The sequence below is a fragment of the Heterodontus francisci genome, chromosome 23, assembly GCF_036365525.1.
Source record: "Heterodontus francisci isolate sHetFra1 chromosome 23, sHetFra1.hap1, whole genome shotgun sequence".
Lineage (NCBI taxonomy): Eukaryota > Metazoa > Chordata > Chondrichthyes > Heterodontiformes > Heterodontidae > Heterodontus > Heterodontus francisci.
Window position 1 is genome coordinate 9,841,262 of NC_090393.1, and position 19,468 is coordinate 9,860,729.

The 19,468-nt window shown below is 45.0% G+C and overlaps 1 protein-coding gene across 3 annotated transcripts in view; it reads right to left on the bottom strand.

The window, feature by feature from the left end:
• tango2 (transport and golgi organization 2 homolog (Drosophila)) overlaps nucleotides 1-19,468 on the bottom strand; it is a 190,184-nt gene that overhangs the window by 76,183 nt on the left and 94,533 nt on the right. For all 3 annotated transcript variants that reach the window (XM_068054657.1, XM_068054658.1, XM_068054656.1), the window contains exons 2-3: nucleotides 16,797-16,911; nucleotides 7,447-7,535 (exon numbers count right to left, since the gene is read on the bottom strand). In XM_068054657.1, coding sequence (XP_067910758.1) covers nucleotides 7,447-7,535; nucleotides 16,797-16,846 — 139 coding nt within the window. In that variant the 5' untranslated portion in view covers nucleotides 16,847-16,911. The remainder of the gene's footprint in view (nucleotides 1-7,446; nucleotides 7,536-16,796; nucleotides 16,912-19,468) is intronic.

Here is a 19,468-nt window from a genome sequence, read left to right on the forward strand (position 1 = left end):
GTAAGTCGGGTCTGGGGGCACTGGGGCCAATCGGGCAGGCCCCGGCGGAGGTGGGGGTTGGGAGCGCTGAGGGCAGGCGGCAGCTTGCCACAGGGACGGCCATTGCCATCAGGGGACCCTCTGTGGGCCAAAGTGTGCCCAAAGAGGAGAGAAACACCCCCTGCCCTGGAGCCTGCTGGGAAGCTGCCAGGGTTTAATTGGTGGTCTCCCCATTCAGCAGTGAGCCCCCCAGCTGCTGGTAACGTGCCAGCAGAGGTGGGAAGAGGCCCTTAATTGGCACCTAAGTAGCTCAACTGGGCAGGCTGTTTTCCAGCTTTCACAGCCCCAGCAAAATAGCATGGTGGTGGGAAGACAGCGGGCTGCTGTCCTTAAAAGAGGTGGCAACCCCCGGTGGCAGCCACCCGATGCCTTCCCTCGCCATTTTGCCAGACTTCCCGCCTTCCAGCCCATCCCCAAAGGGCTGATAAAATTCAGCCCAGTGAAACAAACAAACAGTCTCGCTCCACAGGATTCAGGTGAAGAATCAGGTGCAGAAATAGGTGTGCAGGACCCACAATTTTTCCATGCCTTTCCTTGAAAAGTTGTCTTCATAAATATACAGACCTCTTCTCAGCACTATGAACTGGAACAAAAGCTGCTATTGCCCAACATTGTAAAATGCTATGATATAAATGTTTCCTGTCACTGTTGCTCACCCAAGTGTAAACTAACTGGATACACAACAATTCCTGGCAGTGTATTGCCAATATCATTCCTTGTGCCCAAACATTACCTGTGGGAGGTTTACTTTTATGCTGTAAATTCTGCATGTTTATACTCCCATTTTTAAAAATGATCTCTTCCCAAGGAGACAGATAGAGAGGAATCCATCAAAAACAATCTGAACTAATGGAAAAATGAGAAAATAGTTGCAGTATGGCTCACCCCTTGTCCATTTAGCACTTCTCCTACTGTCCAACATTAGGCCTTGATGAGAGAGCAACGGGAGAGAACTCAAATCCTCCCACTTGTTACGACCAGGTGAGGAAGGGGTCTCAGGCTCCTCCCCCCTCGCCCCTTCTCTGGTTTGACCGCAACACAGTGGCGCAGTGGCTAGCACCGCAGCCTCATAGCTCCAGCGACCCGGGTTCAGTTCTGGGTACTGCCTGTGCGGAGTTTGCAAGTTCTCCCTGTGACTGCGTGGGTTTCCTCCCACATGGCAAAGACTTGTGGGTCGATAGGTAAATTGGCCATTGTAAAAATTGCCCCTAGTGTAGGTAGGTGGTAGGAGAATTGAGGGAAGGTGAGGATGTGAGAGGGAAAATGGGATTAATGTAGGATTAGTATAAATGGGTGGTTGATGGTCGGTGCGGACTCGTTGGGCTGCCGAAGGGCCTGTTTCGGTGCTGTGTCTCTCTGTGACTAACAGTTTTATCCTTTTAATACAGTGATTGAACTCACCACCTCAGTGAGCGGTTGCTCCTGTGCGGCTTATAAAATTGCAAATGAACTAATCATACAAGTTTAAACAAGAAAGATGTAAGTTTATTATCCTCAACACTCTAAACCTGTTAATATTAGTAAAATACCACACACACAACACAACACACAACACAACCACTCCTCCTTGTCTCGGGAGACAATGGGTAAGCGCCTGGAGGTGGTCAGTGGTTTATAGAATACAGAATTATAGAATACAAATAGAATACAGAGGGAAAAACAGAGTTGGGTGGTTGGAGTAGAGTCCATCATAAATGGAATTTAAATACTGAATATCAGTCCCAAAGTCCTGAGTTGAAATTGTAGTCCTGAAGTCCTCGCTGGGCCACATGCACAGTCTGGGCTTGCTTCTCAGGCTCTGGAAGGCAGAGGAGGGGGGTTTGATTCCTGTTACCTAATTGTTGGCTGTGCTGATCTGTAGGCTTCAGGCTTTAACAGTTTTTTTTTTTTAATTTCCAAAATATACTTTATTCATAAAAATCTGTAAAAATTACATTGCCAAACAGTTTCCAAACAGCACCAAAAAATACAAACATTGCAAGGGAGATCAGTTTCCTTCAATACTGTCATGAGTTTCTTCCCAACCCTTCTGTTTCACAATTGTCATGTCAATTACAGTTTTACATTTACAGCAATTGAGAACATTCGCGATACAGTTCGAGGGGTTTCCCATTGATCCAGCCCCTCAGTCCAGCTTGGTGGGGGAACCTTACACTGTGGTCTTTCCCCATTGAGCCTTTGCTGCGGCTGCCCCAAGCTTTAGTGCGTCCCTCAGCACGTAGTCCTGGACCTTGGAATGTGCCAGTCTGCAACATTCGTTGGTGGACAACTCTTTGCGCTGGAAGACCAGCAAGTTTCGGGCAGACCAAAGGGCGTCTTTCACCGAATTGATAGCCCTCCAGCAGCAGTTGATGTTTGTCTCGGTGTGCGTCCCTGGGAACAGCCCGTAGAGCACAGACTCCTGTGTTACAGAGCTGCTTGGGATGAACCTTGACAAAAACCACTGCATCTCTTTCCACACCTGCTTTGCAAAGGCACATTCCAGGAGGAGGTGGGCGACCGTCTCTTCCCCACCACAGCCGACGCGGGGGCACTGTGCGGAGGGGGTGAGACTTCGGGTGTGCATGAAGGATCTGACGGGGAGGGCCCTTCTCACCACCAGCCAAGCTACGTCTTGGTGCTTGTTTGAAAGTTCTGGTGATGAGGCATTCCGCCAAATGACTTTGACGGTCTGCTCGGGGAACCATCCGACAGGATCCACCGTTTCCTTTTCCCGTAGGGCCTTGAGGACATTCCATGCAGACCACTGCCTGATGGACCGGTGGTCAAAGGTGTTTTCCCGCAGAAACTGCTCCACGATGGATAGGTGGTACGGCACGTCCCAACTGCATGGAGCGTTCCGCGGCAATGTGACCAGGCCCATCCTTCGCAACACCGGGGACAGATAGAACCTCAGCACGTAGTGACACTTGGAGTTTGCGTACTGGGGATCTACACACAGCTTGATGCAGCCGCACACGAAGGTGGTCATCAGGATGAGGGCCACGTTGGGTACATTTTTCCCGCCCTTTTCAGGCTTTAACAGTTGCAGCTGAAACTTCTCTGGATCTTTACTGGAGAGAGCGAGAGAGTAACAGCAGCTCCCTTGATGACTTAGAGTTACTGTTCGCTGTCTCAGTCACACTTGGAGGGGGTTGGCTCTTTCAAAGTCAATGGGTGTCGATGCCATTTTAGGTAATTTAATCAGAGAGCACACCATTGTTCTGGCTAGGTTGAATCAGTCATGTTGTCTCCCATCTAATCCTTTGGTATTTCACATGCAAATTTTCATGGCCACCTTGGCTGCCTGGTTACTTTTTTTACAAGAAGTTATTTGTAAGAATTTCCTGCAAAAATCTCAGGCAAAGTTCCAATCTATGAAATTAATATTTTCCATTTGGCATGTGGGTTTTCATGACACACTCCATGGGGCATTACTTCAACATATTATCAAGATTCAGTTGGCACTAGAGGTACACCCTCTCATCACGCCTGGCCATTTCTCATCTTCTCTCCTGAAGGTGTAGGTGCGTGTAAAGTTAGAACTTCACAGGTGTTGGTCATTATTCACATAGACAGCGCATGCGGCCAGGTTATTTAACTTTTAAGGGGACTCACAGTCAAGCCCCAATCTTGTCCTTGATTGATATTCAACACATTTGCACTTTCCAGCAAAACTCTGGATAACAAATAAAAGTAAGATGCCTGTCTGAAGTCCTTTCCACACCCTCCCCAAAACCAGGATTGCTGACATCAAATGTACATCTTCAACTGCTATTTTGAAGATCAGCTAACTCAGCACACAACAGCAAACAAATCTGGAACTGATTGGTGTTTGTGATTTTGAGACATATCTTTAACCACTAGCTGTCTTTAGAAACAGTGATGGAAACAAACTTTTCAAAGATCAGTAAAGAATGAGAATGCTTGCTTCGTGTATTGCTGGATTTAATTTCCCAGGGCTGACATTCTCATCCATAAAATTCAACTGGAATGGAAAGTTTGCAGGTACATGTGATAACTATTTGCTTGCATGGAGTGTAAATGCCAACATGGACGGGTTGGGCTGAATGGCCTGATTCCATATTGTACAAAGTAAAAGAAAAGGAGAAAAGGATAATGGAGAGAATTGCATTAAGAAAGCTGCTTGGGATTCAGTTTCGTATACATGTTAAAAAGAAAACAATTATCTTGGGTAAGTTTGTTAATGATCAATATTTGACTCTGCAATTAATCTAAGCAGAATGTTTTTATAAAATTACCCAACTTGACAGTATTGATTACAAAACATGGTACAACAAACATTACTGGCATGTAGAGGATTTCGTTAGCTTATCACAGAATAGAATCCTAGGCCGTGGTTTTGTTAGCGCTCTGCACATGAGCTGGGAGAGAGAAAATGATGTGAAATGGCGACGGTAGGGCTCTCAAATGGCATCCTGCCACCCGGCCATTTTCCCAGCAGTGGGAACATCAGCGCCTCTGCCACCCGCCGACTGGAAGCGGGTGAACAATTAATGGCTATTTTTCCACACCGTGGCATTTTGCAGCCCTGCCACTACTGCACGGAGGCCTCCCAGGATGGCCTTGGTTCCCGGAGGCTCCATGCCCCAAAGAGGGTGGCCCACAGTGGCAGCAGTGCCTCCGCAGCTCTGACACTACCGCTGGAGGGGCTAATCCTCCGATCGCTGGGGCAGGCCAGCCTGCCTGGCCTGGCCCAAGGCACAGAAAAAAATTTTCCAACCTCCCTACAAGGGCACCTCAATAAGGAGGCGCTCTCTCTTCCCCTTTGCAGCTTCAGCAGTTGCCACCTCTATTGGCCACGTTGCCGAGGCTGCAGAACTGCGAGCCCTTTGATTCAGCTGGCAGTGTGGAGAGGCAGCTCACTGTCCTTATTTGGACGGATGGGCTGGCAGAAACTTCTTAATTGGCCGCTGCTAGGAAGATTGCCACTGCAGTCCTGCCCAATGTCAAGACTTAGCTCATGCCAGGAAAATCCCAATCCGAGAATGGTTACAGTGCAGAAGGAGGCCATTCAGCCAGTCAAGCTCATGTGGCTCTCTGCAACAACAACTTAGCTACTTCCACACCCCTGCCCTTTCTTTGTAGTCCTGCAATATTTTTTCAATTGTTCTACATTTACAGTTTTTTTAGTATATATTCACTTGGATCAATAATACCGACCAAACTCTCCCTCTCAGAAATCTGATGGGAATTCACTCTCAGCCATCACTAGTAGACCCAGTAAACTCTGAAATCCCTGGTATCATCCAATAAGGTTCAAATCTCAGCAGTATTTGGAAGAGAAAGTCTGAAAACATAGTAGTGGGGTATGGTGGGGGAGGGTGGTGGGGGAGGAGGGGAGAAAGAAGAAAGAAATCACCCCAAACCCTAATTTTACACTATTTTTGAAAATGCCTGGAGTTTTGAAAGACTGGCCAATCCGATTTAACTTCTACAACTTTGCTTGGACTTGTATCTCAGCTGTTGAGAAGCCAATTGACGTCCCCAGTGCCTTGGGACATTTTACTACGTTGAAGCCGCTATATGATTGCAAGTTGCTGTTATTGTTGTTGTTGGAGACCTTTTGTTATCCATTGGGTCATGGAAAGTATTGCACAGGCAGGACATCCCAGATCAAACTTTTAGTTATCACCCTGCAGGAAGGCACCAGCCTCTGCCTGGAGTAGTTCAGGTCAGAAGATGAACGGAATGCGGAACTCTGGAATCATTAAGACAATAAAAGACCACAGTCCATCTAGTTTGATGTCTTGGTAGTCAATAATGGAGTTCTTGACCAATCATAACACAGGGTCTACAACAGATCCAGACTTGAGGTGAGGGAACATTTAGTGACGGAAAGCTTTGGGAACCAAAGGTCCAAAGTAACTTATTTCTCCAAAGCATGCTACGCTTATCTGACATGATGTCTCAAATTACTCCTTTGAGGGCCATTTGAACCTGCAACCTTCCAATTTGGTGGCACTGCACATTAGTGCTCCCGATGTAGCACCTATGTCGTACCATAACCATATAATTTTGCTACCAGTTGCCTACTGAATGCAATAAAGCGGATTGCTTTTTTAAAACCAGTGTCGATAGACCTCAAGTAGTTTTACTCATTTGAATGTGCGCACAAAGCAAAGAAAATAAAAGCTTATGGTGTAGGGGTAACATATTGGCATGGATAGAAGATAGGCTAGCTAACAGAAAACAGAGAGTAGGCATAAATGGGTCATTTTCTGGTTGGTACAATGTAACGAGTGGTGTGCTGCAGGGATCTGTGCCAGGGCCTCAACTTTTTACAATTTATATAAATGACTTAGATGAAGGGACCAAAGGTATGGTTGCTAAATTTGCTGAAGACACGTAGATAGGTAGGAAAGTAAGTTGTGAAGAGGACATAAGAAGGCTACAAAGGGATATGAATAGGTTAAGTGAGTGGACAAAGATCTGACAAATGGAGTATATTGTGGGAAAGTGTGAAATTGTCCACTTTGGCAGGAAGAATAAACAAGAAGCATATTATCTCAATGGTGAGAGATTGCAGAGCTCTGAGATGCCCAGGGATCTGGGTGTCCTAGAGCATGAATCGCAATAGGTTAGTATGCAGGGACAGCACATAATTAGGAAAGCTAATAGACTGTTATTGTTTATTGCAAGGGGAACTGAGAACAAAAGTAGGGAGGTTGTGCTTCAGCTATACAGGGCATTGATGAGACCACATCTGGAGTACTGTGAACAGTATTGGTCTCCTTATTTAAGAAAGGTTGTAAATGTGTTGGAGACAGTACAGAGAAGGTTTACTAGATTAATACCTGGAATGGGCGGGCTGTCTTATGAGGAAATATTGGACAGGCTAGGCTTGTATTCGCTGGAATTTAGAAGAGTAATAGGCGACTTGATTGAAACATATAAAATCCTGAGGGGTCTTGACAGGGTGGATGTGGAAAGGATGTTTTCCCTTGTGGGAGAATCTAGAACTAGGGGGTCACTGTTTAAAAATAAGGGGTCGCCCATTTAAGACAGGAATGAGGAGAAATGCTTTCTCTCAGAGGGTCATGAGTCTTTGGAATTCTCTTCCTCAAAAGGCAGTGGAAGCAGAGTCTTTGAATATTTTTAAGGCCAAGGTAGATAGATTCTGGATAAGATAGGGGGTGGAAGGTTATCAGGGGTAGGTGAAAATGTGGAGTAATCAGTTCAGCCATGAACTTATTGAATGGCGGAGCAAGCTCAAGGGGTCGAGTGGCCTACTCCTGCTCCTAATTTGTATGTATGTATGTACGCAAGAAGAATTTACTTTTGTTTTCCTTTAAAAGGAAAACATTTCACCAGGTAATACACAAAAAGTAAAACACACACCAGTTAAGATCGATCATGCTTGTCCTACTCATTTTGGAGGATTGCAGATTCAGCTAGTGTCCTTACCACTTAGAATGTCATTGTTGTTTCCCCAGAAATCTGCCGGCATTGTTGGTCTAGAATAGTATTCATCCCGGTTTGCTGCTAGGATAAGCCTGCAAGAAAGCAGAATGTACAAAAATATACATATATAGGAGTCAAGCCTCTGTTCTGTCAATGTAATCAAAACAGTCAGAGAGGAGATTGGGGAAATCAGCTTTATTCTCACAATGACTTTGTAACTAATATTACTGGACAGAACAAAATAAACCCCATGTTTTTTTTTTTTTAAAATTTATGTGTGACATGGTAATTACTTTACATCACAGCATATGAGAGCCAACTTATTTTTTGAAATTACTCCCTAAAGAGTTAAAAAAAAAATCTGAGATTCAGTAGTGTCCCAAGGTGCTTCACATTGATTTACAAGATAACAGTTGTTGCACAAATAGCCATTCTGCACACAGCAAGATGGGACAAGCAGCAATGAGTAGACTGTCCAGTTAATCAGTGTCGCCAAGGGGCAGCACAGAGACGGGGAAGAGGATGGGGCCAAGGATGGATTCTTGGTGGTCACTGAATGGGTGGTAAGAGAAATCATTGCCGGAGAGGCTTGGCTTATGACCATATAGGCAAGAGTGGATAAAGCTAGACCATGGAGGAGAGGTTTTGGGAAGCTGGTCTGGTCAATTTGTATTGAAGGCTGCAGAGAGGCCGAAAAGAATAAAGACCACAATAGCTCAAAATTTATACACATAATCACTGAAGAATATACGAAGCTGAACACTGCAACATTAAATCTGTGTGGTCTAGCATCAATTTAGGGCTTTCTAAGCCCCAATAAGCATGATGCATCCTATATAAATGAAAATCTGGATTTAAACCAGCAGTTGAGTATAAAACAAGTGCAATGATAGGAGAAAAATCCAAGTCCAACAATAATCAATAATGACTGTAAATATGGTGCTAATTACACTTTGCAGACACTGAATCTGCCAATTTACAGCTTTAGCCTGCTATTTCATTAGATTCATCACTGCTAGTAATCCAACTGAATTTGTCTCAAAGAATCTTTCTCTATGACTCTAAATTTGCTGAAGATCCTACAGCTCGATACTGTATGGAAATGGAGATATAAAAACTGCAATATACCTTTTGCAGTCTGGCAATTATTTATCCCATATAAATGGGGGGAAAATTCAACATAAAATCTATGCACTATTTACAAATTGTTTTGTATATACCATTTAACTGGATAAAAAAATAGCAGGAGATAAAAAAAAGAGTCGAAAGGGTTAAAACTCTATCCCCTTAGACCTGGGTGAGAGGCAGTTCAAATAGATGTGACTGCATTTTTCTACTCATCTAGGATCCTCAGCGTAATGAGTTTTAGACTTGACTTAATTATGTCTGAAGTCCACAGCACAAAAGAGTTTTTAAGCTCAGCAGAACTGGCAGTTGTGGCAATCTCATCCAGAGAGCACACAAAGGATAAGGTAGGCCATAGAGGAAATTGAAAGTCAAGTTGATCAAGTAGGGGAAGCAGTCTTTTGATGTAGGGATCCAGCTGCTTTGTTGAGAACAGCCTGACCCAGATTTGCTTAATGCTGCATGGACACTGAGCAGAAAAAACATTAAATGTTTGACTTGGTCATCTTGGTAACTATACACAAAAACAAACTTCTTCTAAAACAAAATTGAAGTGAAAAATATTTGGATAAAGGAAAACTTCAGAATAAAAGTTCTACAATGGCCTTTTCCTTGATAAATGTGATAAGTATAGCCTAAATAAGTATATCACTATTTTAATATTGATAGTTCCTTGCCTTGCTTCAGCTCCTAACCCCCTCCATTGTTTATTGGCTTCTGCAAGCCACACTTCTTTGCAAGTTGAAATTAAAAATTATTTTTCTTTTAAAAACTAAAGATGAGCTGTGTGTGTTACATCAATGTTCAAAGACCCACATTAAGAGCACTGATTTAAAATAACAAGTTCCATTTATATAGAATCATACAAATTTTATAGCACAGAAAAAGGCCACTTGGTTCATCGTGTCTGCGCGGCCGAAGAAAAAAGAGCCACCCAGTCTAATCCCACTTTCTAGCATTTGGTCCATAGCCCTGCAGGTACACATACAGGTACCTTTTAAATGAGATGAGGTTTTTCGCCTCTACGACCCTTGTGAGTTCTACACCCCCACCACCCTCTGGGTGAAAAAAGTTCTCCTCATCTCCCTTTAATCCTTCTACCAATCACTTTAAATCTATGCCCCCTAGTTACTGACCTCTCTGCTAAGGTAAATAGGCCCTTTCCATCCACTCTATCCAGGTCCCTCAATCATCAAATCTCCCCTCAGCCTTCTCTGTTCCAAGGAGAACAACCCCAGCCTATCCAATCTTTCCTCATAGCTGCAATTTTCCATTCCTGGCAACATCCTCGTCAATCTCCTCTGTACCCTCTCGAGTGCAATTGCATCCTTTCTGTAATGAGGTGACCAGAACTGCACACAGTATTCAAGTTGTGGCCTAACCAATGTTTCATATAGTTCAAGCATAACCTCCCTACTCTTATATTCTATGCCTCGGTTAACAAAGGAAAGGATTCCATATGTCTTCTTAACCACCTTAACAGCCAGTCCTGCTACCTTCATGGGTCCGTGGACATACACTCCAAGGTCCCTCACTTCCTCTACACATCTCAGTACCCACCCATTTTTTGTGTATTCCTGTTCCCTCCCCAAATGCATCACCTCACACTTCGCTGGATTAAATTTAATTTGCCACTTTTCTGCCCACCTGAACAGTCCATTGCTATCTTCCTGCAGCCTACAGCTATACTCCTCGCTAACAATCACGCGGCGAATATTTGTGTCGTCTGCAAACTTCTTAATCATTCCACCTATATTTACTTCCAAATCATTCATATATAGCAGAAAAAGCAGGTAATCTGGTGCTGAGCCCTGCGGAACCCCAGTGGAAACAGCCTTCCAGTCGCAAAAACACCCATCAACAATTACCCTTTGTTTCCTGCCACTGAGCCAATTTTGTATCCAGCTTGCTACATTCTCCTGGATCTGCCATGTGGGACCTTGTCTAAAGCCTTGCTAAAATCCATGTAGACCATATAAATTGCACTACCATCATCAATCTTCCTTGTTATTTGTTCAAAAAATTTGATCAAGTTGGTCAAACAAGATCTTTCCTTAACAAATCCATGCTGACTATCCTTGATCAATCTGTGCCTAAATGACTGTTTATCCTGTCTCTCAGAATTGATTCCAATAATTTGCCCACTATCGAGGTTAGACCTACTGGCCTGTAATTATTCAGTCTATCCCTCGTTCCCTTTATAAACCAAGGTACAACATTGGCCGACCTCCAATCCTCCGCACCACATCGGTATCTAGTGAGGATTGGAAAATGATGTTCAGACCTTCTGATATTTCCTCCCTGGCTTCTTTTAACAGCCTGCCCTGGCAACTTATCCACTTTCAAGGATGCTGCTAATCCCTTTAATACTTCCTTTCTCCCTATGTTTATCACATCCAATACTTGACACTTCTCCTCCTAACCACAAAGTCGCTGGGCCAAAATCCTGGAACTCCCTTCCGAACAGCACTGTGGGTATACCTACCCCAAATGGACTGCAGCGGTTCAAGAAAGCAGCTCACCACCACCTTCTCAAGGGCAATTAGGGATGGGCAATAAATGCTGGCGTGGCCAGCGTCGCCCACATCCCATGAATGAAAAAAAAAGCAGCGCCCCCCCCCACCCTTTTGTGAAGACAGATGCAAAGCATTCATGGAGAACCATACCCACATCTTCCACATCTATCCTTTGTTTCCTCTGCCTTCCACACTCACTCAATAATTTCCATTTCCATTTCTTATTTTGCCTCATCTGAATCTACCCTCAGGTTCCCACACCCTTGCCAAACTAGTTTAAACTCTGTCCAACAGCACTAGCAAACCTCCCAGCAAGGTTATTGAGCCCAGCTCCATGGAGGTGCAAACTGTGCCTCAGGAATCTAAAGCCCTCCTTCCTGCACCAACTCTTCAGATACACATTCATCAGCTCTAACCTCCTATCTCTATGTTCATTCGCGCATAGCACTGGGAGCAATCCGTAGATTACTACCTCTGAGGTTCTGCTTCTTGATGTCTTACCTAGCTTTTAAAACCTACTTTCAGGACCTCATCCCTCATTCTACCTATGTCGTTGGTACCAATGTGAACCATCACCTCTGGCGGTTCACCCTCCCCCTTAAGAATGTCCTGCAGCCACTCTATTACATCCTTGACCCTATGGGATGCTGGCACCAAGAAGGCAACATGCCATCCTGGAGTGATGCCAATGGCCACAGAAATGCCTGTCTGTTCCCATAACTATTGAATCCCCTACTGCTATTTCTCTTCCACCTTCCGCCCATGCAGCTGTGGTGTCCCGAACTTGGCTCCTGCTACACACCTCTGAGGAACCATCGCCCTCACCAGCATCCAAAATGGAAAACTAGTTTGTGAGCGAGACAGACTCAGAGGACTCCTGCACTACCTGCCTGATCCTCCGAGACTTTCTGGTGGTCACCCATTCCCTCTGCCTGCATGTTCCTAACCTGCGGTGTGACCATCTCCCTAAATGTGCTATCCACGTCATTCTCAGCTTCGTAGATGCACCACAGTGACTCCAGCCATTGCTCGAGTTCTGAATCCCGGAGTTCAATTTTCTGCTGCTGGTCACACTTACTGCAGACGTATTCGTCAAGGCCACTTGAAGCGCGCCACCACTTCCCACATATCACAGGAGGCACATTTCACTTGGCTGAGCTGCCCTGCCATACCTTAACCTTACTTTTAAATTAGTTGCTAGTATAATGTAGAATCACAGACCCTCACTCACCAATCTTCTGTTCTCTTGTAGGTAGCTAAGTTATTTAAAACTTTTACGTTTTTCTATTATGCAGCTATTTACATACAGTCCCTTACAGTGGATACTCACTGACTAATTGGCTTATGAATTAAGTTACACTGTCCTAGCTTGGCGTCAAAGTGCCTCTAACATAGTAAAATACTTCATAGGAACAATTATCAAACAAAATTTCACAATGAGCCATATAAGGAGATATTAGGACAACTTGGTCAAAAGCTTGGTCCAAAAGGTAAATTTTAAGTAGTGTTTTAAAAGGAGTAGAGAGAGTGATGGAGAGGTTAAGGAAAGGAATTCCAGAGCTTAGAGACAGAACGGCGGAAGGCACAGACACCAATGGTGCAGCAACTAAAACTGGGGATGCACAAGAGGTCAGAATTGGAGGAACAGAGAGATCGTGAAGGGTTGTGCAGCTGGAGATGATCAGAGATATGGAGGGGGAACGCCATGGAGGGAATTGCAAACAATAGTGATTATAAAATTGAGGTAATGTTGGACCAAGAGGCACAGTAGGTCAGCAAGCTCAGGGATGATGGGTGAACGTGACTTTTTTTTAAAAATTCATTCATGGGATGTGGGCGTTGCTGGCCATCCCTTGCCCTTGAGAAGATGGTGGTGAGCTGCTTTCTTGAACTGCTGCAGTCCATGTGGTGTAGGCACACCCAGAGTACTGTTAAGTAGGGGGTTCTAGGAGTTTAACCCAGCGACAGTGAAGGGATGGCAACAGAGTTTCAACTCAGGATGTTGTGTGGCTTGGAGGGGAACTTACAGGTGGTGGTGTTCCCATGCATTTCCTGCCCTTGCCCTTCTAGGTGGTAGAGGTTGTGGGTTTGGAAGATGTTGTCAAAGGCACCTTGGTGCATTGCTGCAATGCATTTCGTAGATAGTACACACTGCTGCCACTGTGCATTGGTGGTGGAGGGAGTGAATATTTGTGGATGGGGTGACAATCAAGTGGGCTGCTTTGTCCTGGATGGTGTCGAGCTTCTTGAGTGTTGTTGGAGCTGCACCCATCCAGGCAAGTGGTGAATATTCCATCACACTCCTGACTTGTAGATGGTGGACAGGCTTTGGGGAGTCAGGAGGTGAGTTACTTGCCGCAGGATTCCTAGCGTCTGACCTGCTCTTGTAGCCACAGTATTTATATGGTTACTCCAGTTCAGTTTCTGGTCAATGGTAACCCCCAGAATTTTGATAGTGGGGGATTCAGCGATGGTAATGCCATTTTATGTCAAGGAGAGATGGTTAGGTTCTCTCTTGTTGGAGATGGTCATTGCCTGACACTTGTGTGGCACAAATGTTACTTGCCACTTATCAGCCCAAGCCTGGATATTACATTTCTACATGGACTGCTTCTGTATCTGAGCAGCTGCAAATGGTGCTGACCATTGTGCAATCATCAGTGAACATCCCCACTTCTGACCTTATGACTGAAGGAAGGTCATTGATGAAGAAGCTGAAGATGGTTGGGCCTAGGATACTACCCTGAGGAACTCCTGCAGTGATGTCCTGGAGCAGAGATGATTGGCCTCCAACAACCACAACCATCTTCCTTTGTGCTAGGTATGACTCCAACCAGCGAAGAGTTTTCCCCCTGATTCCCATTGACTCCAGTTTTGCTAGGGCTCCTTGATGCCATACTCTATCAAATGCTGCCTTGATGTCAAGTGTAGTCACTCTCGCCTCACCTCAAGTTCAGCTCTTTCGCCCATGTTTGAAGCTGAGGTCAGGAGTGGAGTGGCCCTGGCGGAACCCAAACTGAGCGTCACTGAGCAGGTTATTGCTAAATAAATGCCGCTTGATAGCATTGTCGATGACACCTTCTATCACTTTACTGATGATTGAGAGTAGACTGATGGGGTGGTAATTGTTCGGGTTGGACTTGTCCTGCTTTTTCTGTACAGGACATACCTGGGCAATTTTCCACATTGCCGGGTAGATACCAGTGTCGTAGCTGTACTGAAACAGCTTGGCTAGGGACGCGGTGAGTTCTGGAGCACAGGTCTTCAGTACTATTGCCGGAATATAGTCAGGGCCCATAGCCTTAGCAGTGTCCAGTGCCTTCAGTCATTTCTTGATATCACGCAGAGTGAATCAAATTGGCTGAAGTTTGGCATCTGTGATGCTGGGGACTTCAGGAGGAGGCCGAGTTGGATCATCAACTCAGCACTTCTGGCTGAAGACTGTTGCAACTGCTTCAGCCTTATCTTTTGCTGGGCCCCCCCATCTTTGAGGATGGGGATATTGGTGGAGCCACCTCCTCCAGTTAGTTGTTTAATTGTCCACCACCATTCATGGCTGGATGTGGCAGGACTGCAGAGCTTAGATCTGATCCGCTGGTTGTGCGATCGCTTAGCTCTGTCTATTGCATGCTGCTTAAGCAGTTTGGCACGCAGGTCATCCTGTGTTGTCGCTTCACCAGGTTGACACCTCAGTTTGAGGTATGCCTGGTGCTGTTCCTGGCATGCCCTCCTGCACTCTTCATTGAACCAGGGTTGGTCTCCTGGTTTGATGGTAATGGTAGAGTGGGGGATATGCCGGGCCATTAGGTTACAGATTGTGGTTCAGTACAATTTTGCTGCTGCTGATAGCCCACAGCGTGTCATGGATGCCCAGTTTTGCATTGCTAAATCTCTTTGAAATCTATCCCATTTAGCACGGCGGTAGTGCCACACAACACGATGGAATGTATCCTCAATGTGAAGGCGGGAGTTCGTCTCCACATGGACTGTGCGGTGGTCACCTCTACCCATACTGTCATGGACAGATCATCTGCAGCAGGCAGATTGGTGAGGACGAGGTCAAGTATGTTTTCCCCTCTTTTTGGTTCCGTCACCACCTGCCACATACCCAGTCGAGCTGCTATGTCCTGCCAGCTCGGTCAGTAGTGGTGCTATCAAGCCAAACCTGGTGATGGATATTGAAATCCCCCACCCAGAGTACATTATGTGCCCTTGCCACCCTCAGTGCTTCCTCCAAGTGCTGTTCAACATGGAAGAGTACTGACTCATCAGCTGAGGGAGGGTGGTAGGTGGTAATCATCAGGAGGTTTCCTTGCCCATGTTTGACCTGATGCCATGACATTTCATGGGGTCTGGAGTTGATGTTGAGGACTCCCAGGTCAACTCCCTCCCGACTGTATATCACTGTGTCGCCGCCTCTGCTGGGTCTGTCCTGCTGGTGAGACAGGACGTACCCAGGGAAGGTGATGGCGGTGTCTGGCACATTGTCTGTAAGGTATGATTCTGTGAGTATGACTATGTCAGGCTGTTGCTTGACTAGTCTGTGGGACAGCTCTGCCAACTTTGGCACAAAGGCCCAGATGTTAGTAAGGAGGACTTTGTAGGGTCGACAAGGCTGGGTTTGCCATTGTTGTTTCCTGTGCCTAAGTCAATGCCGGGTGGTCCGTCCGGTTTCATTCTTTATTGACTTCGTAGCAGTTAGATACAACAGAGTGGCTTGCTGGGCCATTTCAGAGGGCACTTCAGAGTCAACCACATTGCTGTGGGTCTGGAGTCACATGTAGGCCAGACCAGGTAACGACAGCAGATTTCCTTCCCTCAAGGACATAGTGAACCAGATGGGTTTTTACTACAATCGATAATGGTTTCATGGCCAATTTTAGACTTGCTTTTAATTCCATATTTATTAAATGAACTCAAATTCCACCTTCTGGTTTGAGTTAGGATATGGATAGCAGAATTTTGGATAAGCTCAAGTGCATGGTGAGTGGACTGTGGGAGGTTGGCCAGGAGAGCATTGGAACATCAAGTCAAGAGGTAACAAAGGCATAGATGAAGGTTTTAACATATGATCTGAGGCAGGGGCAAAGTCGGGCGATGTTTTGGAGGATGTAGTAGTCAGTCTTGATCATGGAGTAGATGTGTAGTCAGAAGCTCATTTTAGGGTTATTGATGATACCAAGGTTGTAATCAGTCTGGTTCGGCCTCAGACAGTTGCCAGGGAGAGGGATGGACTGGTGTCTCATGAATGGAGTTTGTAGCAGGGACCGAGGACACATAAAATGACATGAAAATGTCCCTCGCTTGAAGTTATTAGCCATATGACCTCAAGGGGCACTCTATCAGTTGTACATAGGGTCAATACTGGAAGACAGGGGTATCTAAATTTTTTGTCCTTCATGGGTTGTATTGGCCCAGATCATGGAACCTTGGGGCAGGTCTCAGTTAAAAATTAAATCCATTTTCATATTCATTTGTATGGCTCTCAAGTTACTGATAAATTAGAACAATCGTTACTAAGATTTATCCATTAAGGAGGATACAGCGCTTAAAAACAAACACACCAAATAAGAAAAAAAATAACTGAATTTTTGAGCCTCAAGGGCTGAACTGCCAGGAATTGGAGCTGCATGTCAACCAAAGCCTGCAGTTTGGACACCACAACTACAAGGCTAATTGGTTTGCAACACAGGAGTTTTGCACTTAGAATACCTGTAAGCAGAAACTGAATGCGGGTCAAACTGGAAGAAGATGATACACATGGGGACCTCAGGTTAACTTCACTTCTTCAGAGCCAGAGGTAAGGCTAGGGTCATTGGTACAAGGCCTGTGGAAAAAGGATTCAAATTAATGGTATTCAATCCTCATGGTCTACATGAAGCCAGCTATCAATCACAGAATAAATTCCAGGTCCCTGCTGCTGGCCACACCTGTATGCAGTATTAAGACAGCAAGATATAAACTTGCTCTTATTTAATACAAAGCAGGTTGTGTCAAAATACGATAACCAGAAAATGCAAAAAAATCACAAGATATAGCCAAATTTTAAAATGTTAAAAACGTATTGGTTTTTGCTTCCACGCATTGAAAATAAATGTGTCAGAAATGAAGCATTTTTTGTCTGCATTAAGTCATCTTTTCATTTCTTTATATTGGTTTATGATAGCTGTTTCTGCAAGATACAGGAATATACATTACAGTTTGGATGTAAAAGGGTCACCTCAAATGTAGTGTTCCAAGCAAGCATTGCTTCATATCTTTCTGCTCAGATCTCATTCATGTTCAATTTGGTCAAGTAGAGACAGACAAGCAGATGTATTTGTACAGAGTAATTGAAAACCTGAGAATGGCTGTTGTTGTAAACGAACAGATGTCTAATACTATTGGTTTCAGTATCTCTTGAAAAGTATGTTGAACTTTTCATCCGAAGCCAGGCAGGGACTTTCAGCCAGCAGAGAGACTGACCTAGACTTGGTTCCACGGCACCATTTTATAATGCAAGAAGTAAGCAACTACAACTCAAAGATCAATGTTATGTTGAAAGTAAGTGCAGGAGTTGTTGTTTTGACCTTTCAAGGAGATTGATAACGATAATGAATGCTGCAAATATACTGGCTCCAAAAATCTGCTGGCTGTGAACTTGCATCAGGGCCTGGGGCAGGCAGAAATTCCATTTGCCCCGAATATGGCCAGCGTCAACGGGCTGAAGAGCAGGCTTTCACATGCTGGGCACTTCCTTCTTAACGGTTCTAACTATGCACCAATCCTATTCCTACATAGGAACAGAAGACGACCATTTAGTCCCTCGAGCCTGTTCCGCCATCCAATGAACCATGGTTGATCTGTGACCCAACTCCTTTGTCCGTTTAACTTAAGAACTTTAGTTAACAAAAATCGATCAATCTCAGTTTTAAAATTAATTTATCAAGCATCCATTGCCCTTTGTAGAAGCGAATTCCAAATTTCTGCCACACTCTTGTATGCAGAGGCGTTTCTTAATTTCACTCCTGAAAGGTCTATTCTAATTTTTAAAACTATGCCCCCTAGTTCTAGACCTCCCAAACAGCAGAAATAGTTTTGCTTCACCATGTAGCCTCTCTTCGATCAAATCATCTCTTAACCTTCGAAAACCCAAGGAAAACAACCCTAGTTTGTGTAATCTCTTTTCTTAATTTAAACCAAGTTTCACAAAATCAAAATACTACGGATGCTGGAAACCTGAAAAAACCCCAGAAAATGCTGGAAACACTCAGCAGGCCTGGCAGCATCTGTGGAAAGAAAAACAGAGTTAATGTTTCAGGTCTGTGACCGGTGACCTTTCATCAGAACTATGTGTGGAGACAAGTGGAGTTATCTTCATGAGCCAAGTGGACTTGCTGACACTGGAAGATGGCTCAATGGGTGAAAATTACATTTTTTTCATTCTTTCATGGGACGTGGGCATCACTGGCTAGGCCAGAATTTATTGCCCATCCCAAATTGCCCTTGAGAAGGTGGTGGTGAGCTGCCTTCTTGAATTGCTGCAGTCGTTGGGATGTAGGTACACCAACAGTGCTGTCAGGAAGACAGATTGGATCTGTTTCCATTAGAGTTTCTAAGAATGAGGTGATCTTATCGAAACATACAAGATCCTGAGGGGATTTGACAGGGTGGATGCTTAAAAGGAGGTTTGCCCTTGTGGGAGAGACTAGAACTAGGGGACACAGTTTAAAAATAAGGGGCTACCCACTTAAGATGGAGAAGAGGAGAGAGAGGGTTGAGAGTCTTTGGAACTCTTCCCCAGAGAGCAGTGGAGGCAGGGTCATTGAATATCTTTAAGGCAGAGGTAGATAAATTCATAACAGGGGAGTCGAGGCACAACCAGATCAGCCATGATCTTATTAAATGGCAGAGCAGGCTTGAAGGGGCCGAATGGCCTACTCCTGCTCCTAATTCACATGTTTGCATTTTGACCCAGCAACAGTGTATGAACGGCGATATAGTTCCAAGTCAGGATGGTGTGGGGCTTGGAGGGCAACTTGCAGGTGGTGGTTCCCATGCATCTGCTGCCCTTGTCCTTCTAGGTGGTAGAGGTTGCAGGTTTCGAAGATGCTGTCAAAGCAGCCTTGGTGAGTTGCTGCAGTGCATCTTGTAGATAGTACACACTGCTGCCACTATACGTCGGTGGTGAAGGGAGTGAATGTTGAAGGTGGTAGAAAGGGTGCCAGTCAAGCTTTGTCCTGGATGATGTGGAACTTCGAGTGTTGTTGGAGCTGCACCCATCCAGGCAAGTGGAGAGTATTCCATTACATTCCTGACTTGTGCCTTGTAGATGGTGGACAGGCACTGGGGAGACAGCAGGCGAGTTACTTGCCGCAGATTTGCTCGCCTCTTACCTGCTCTTG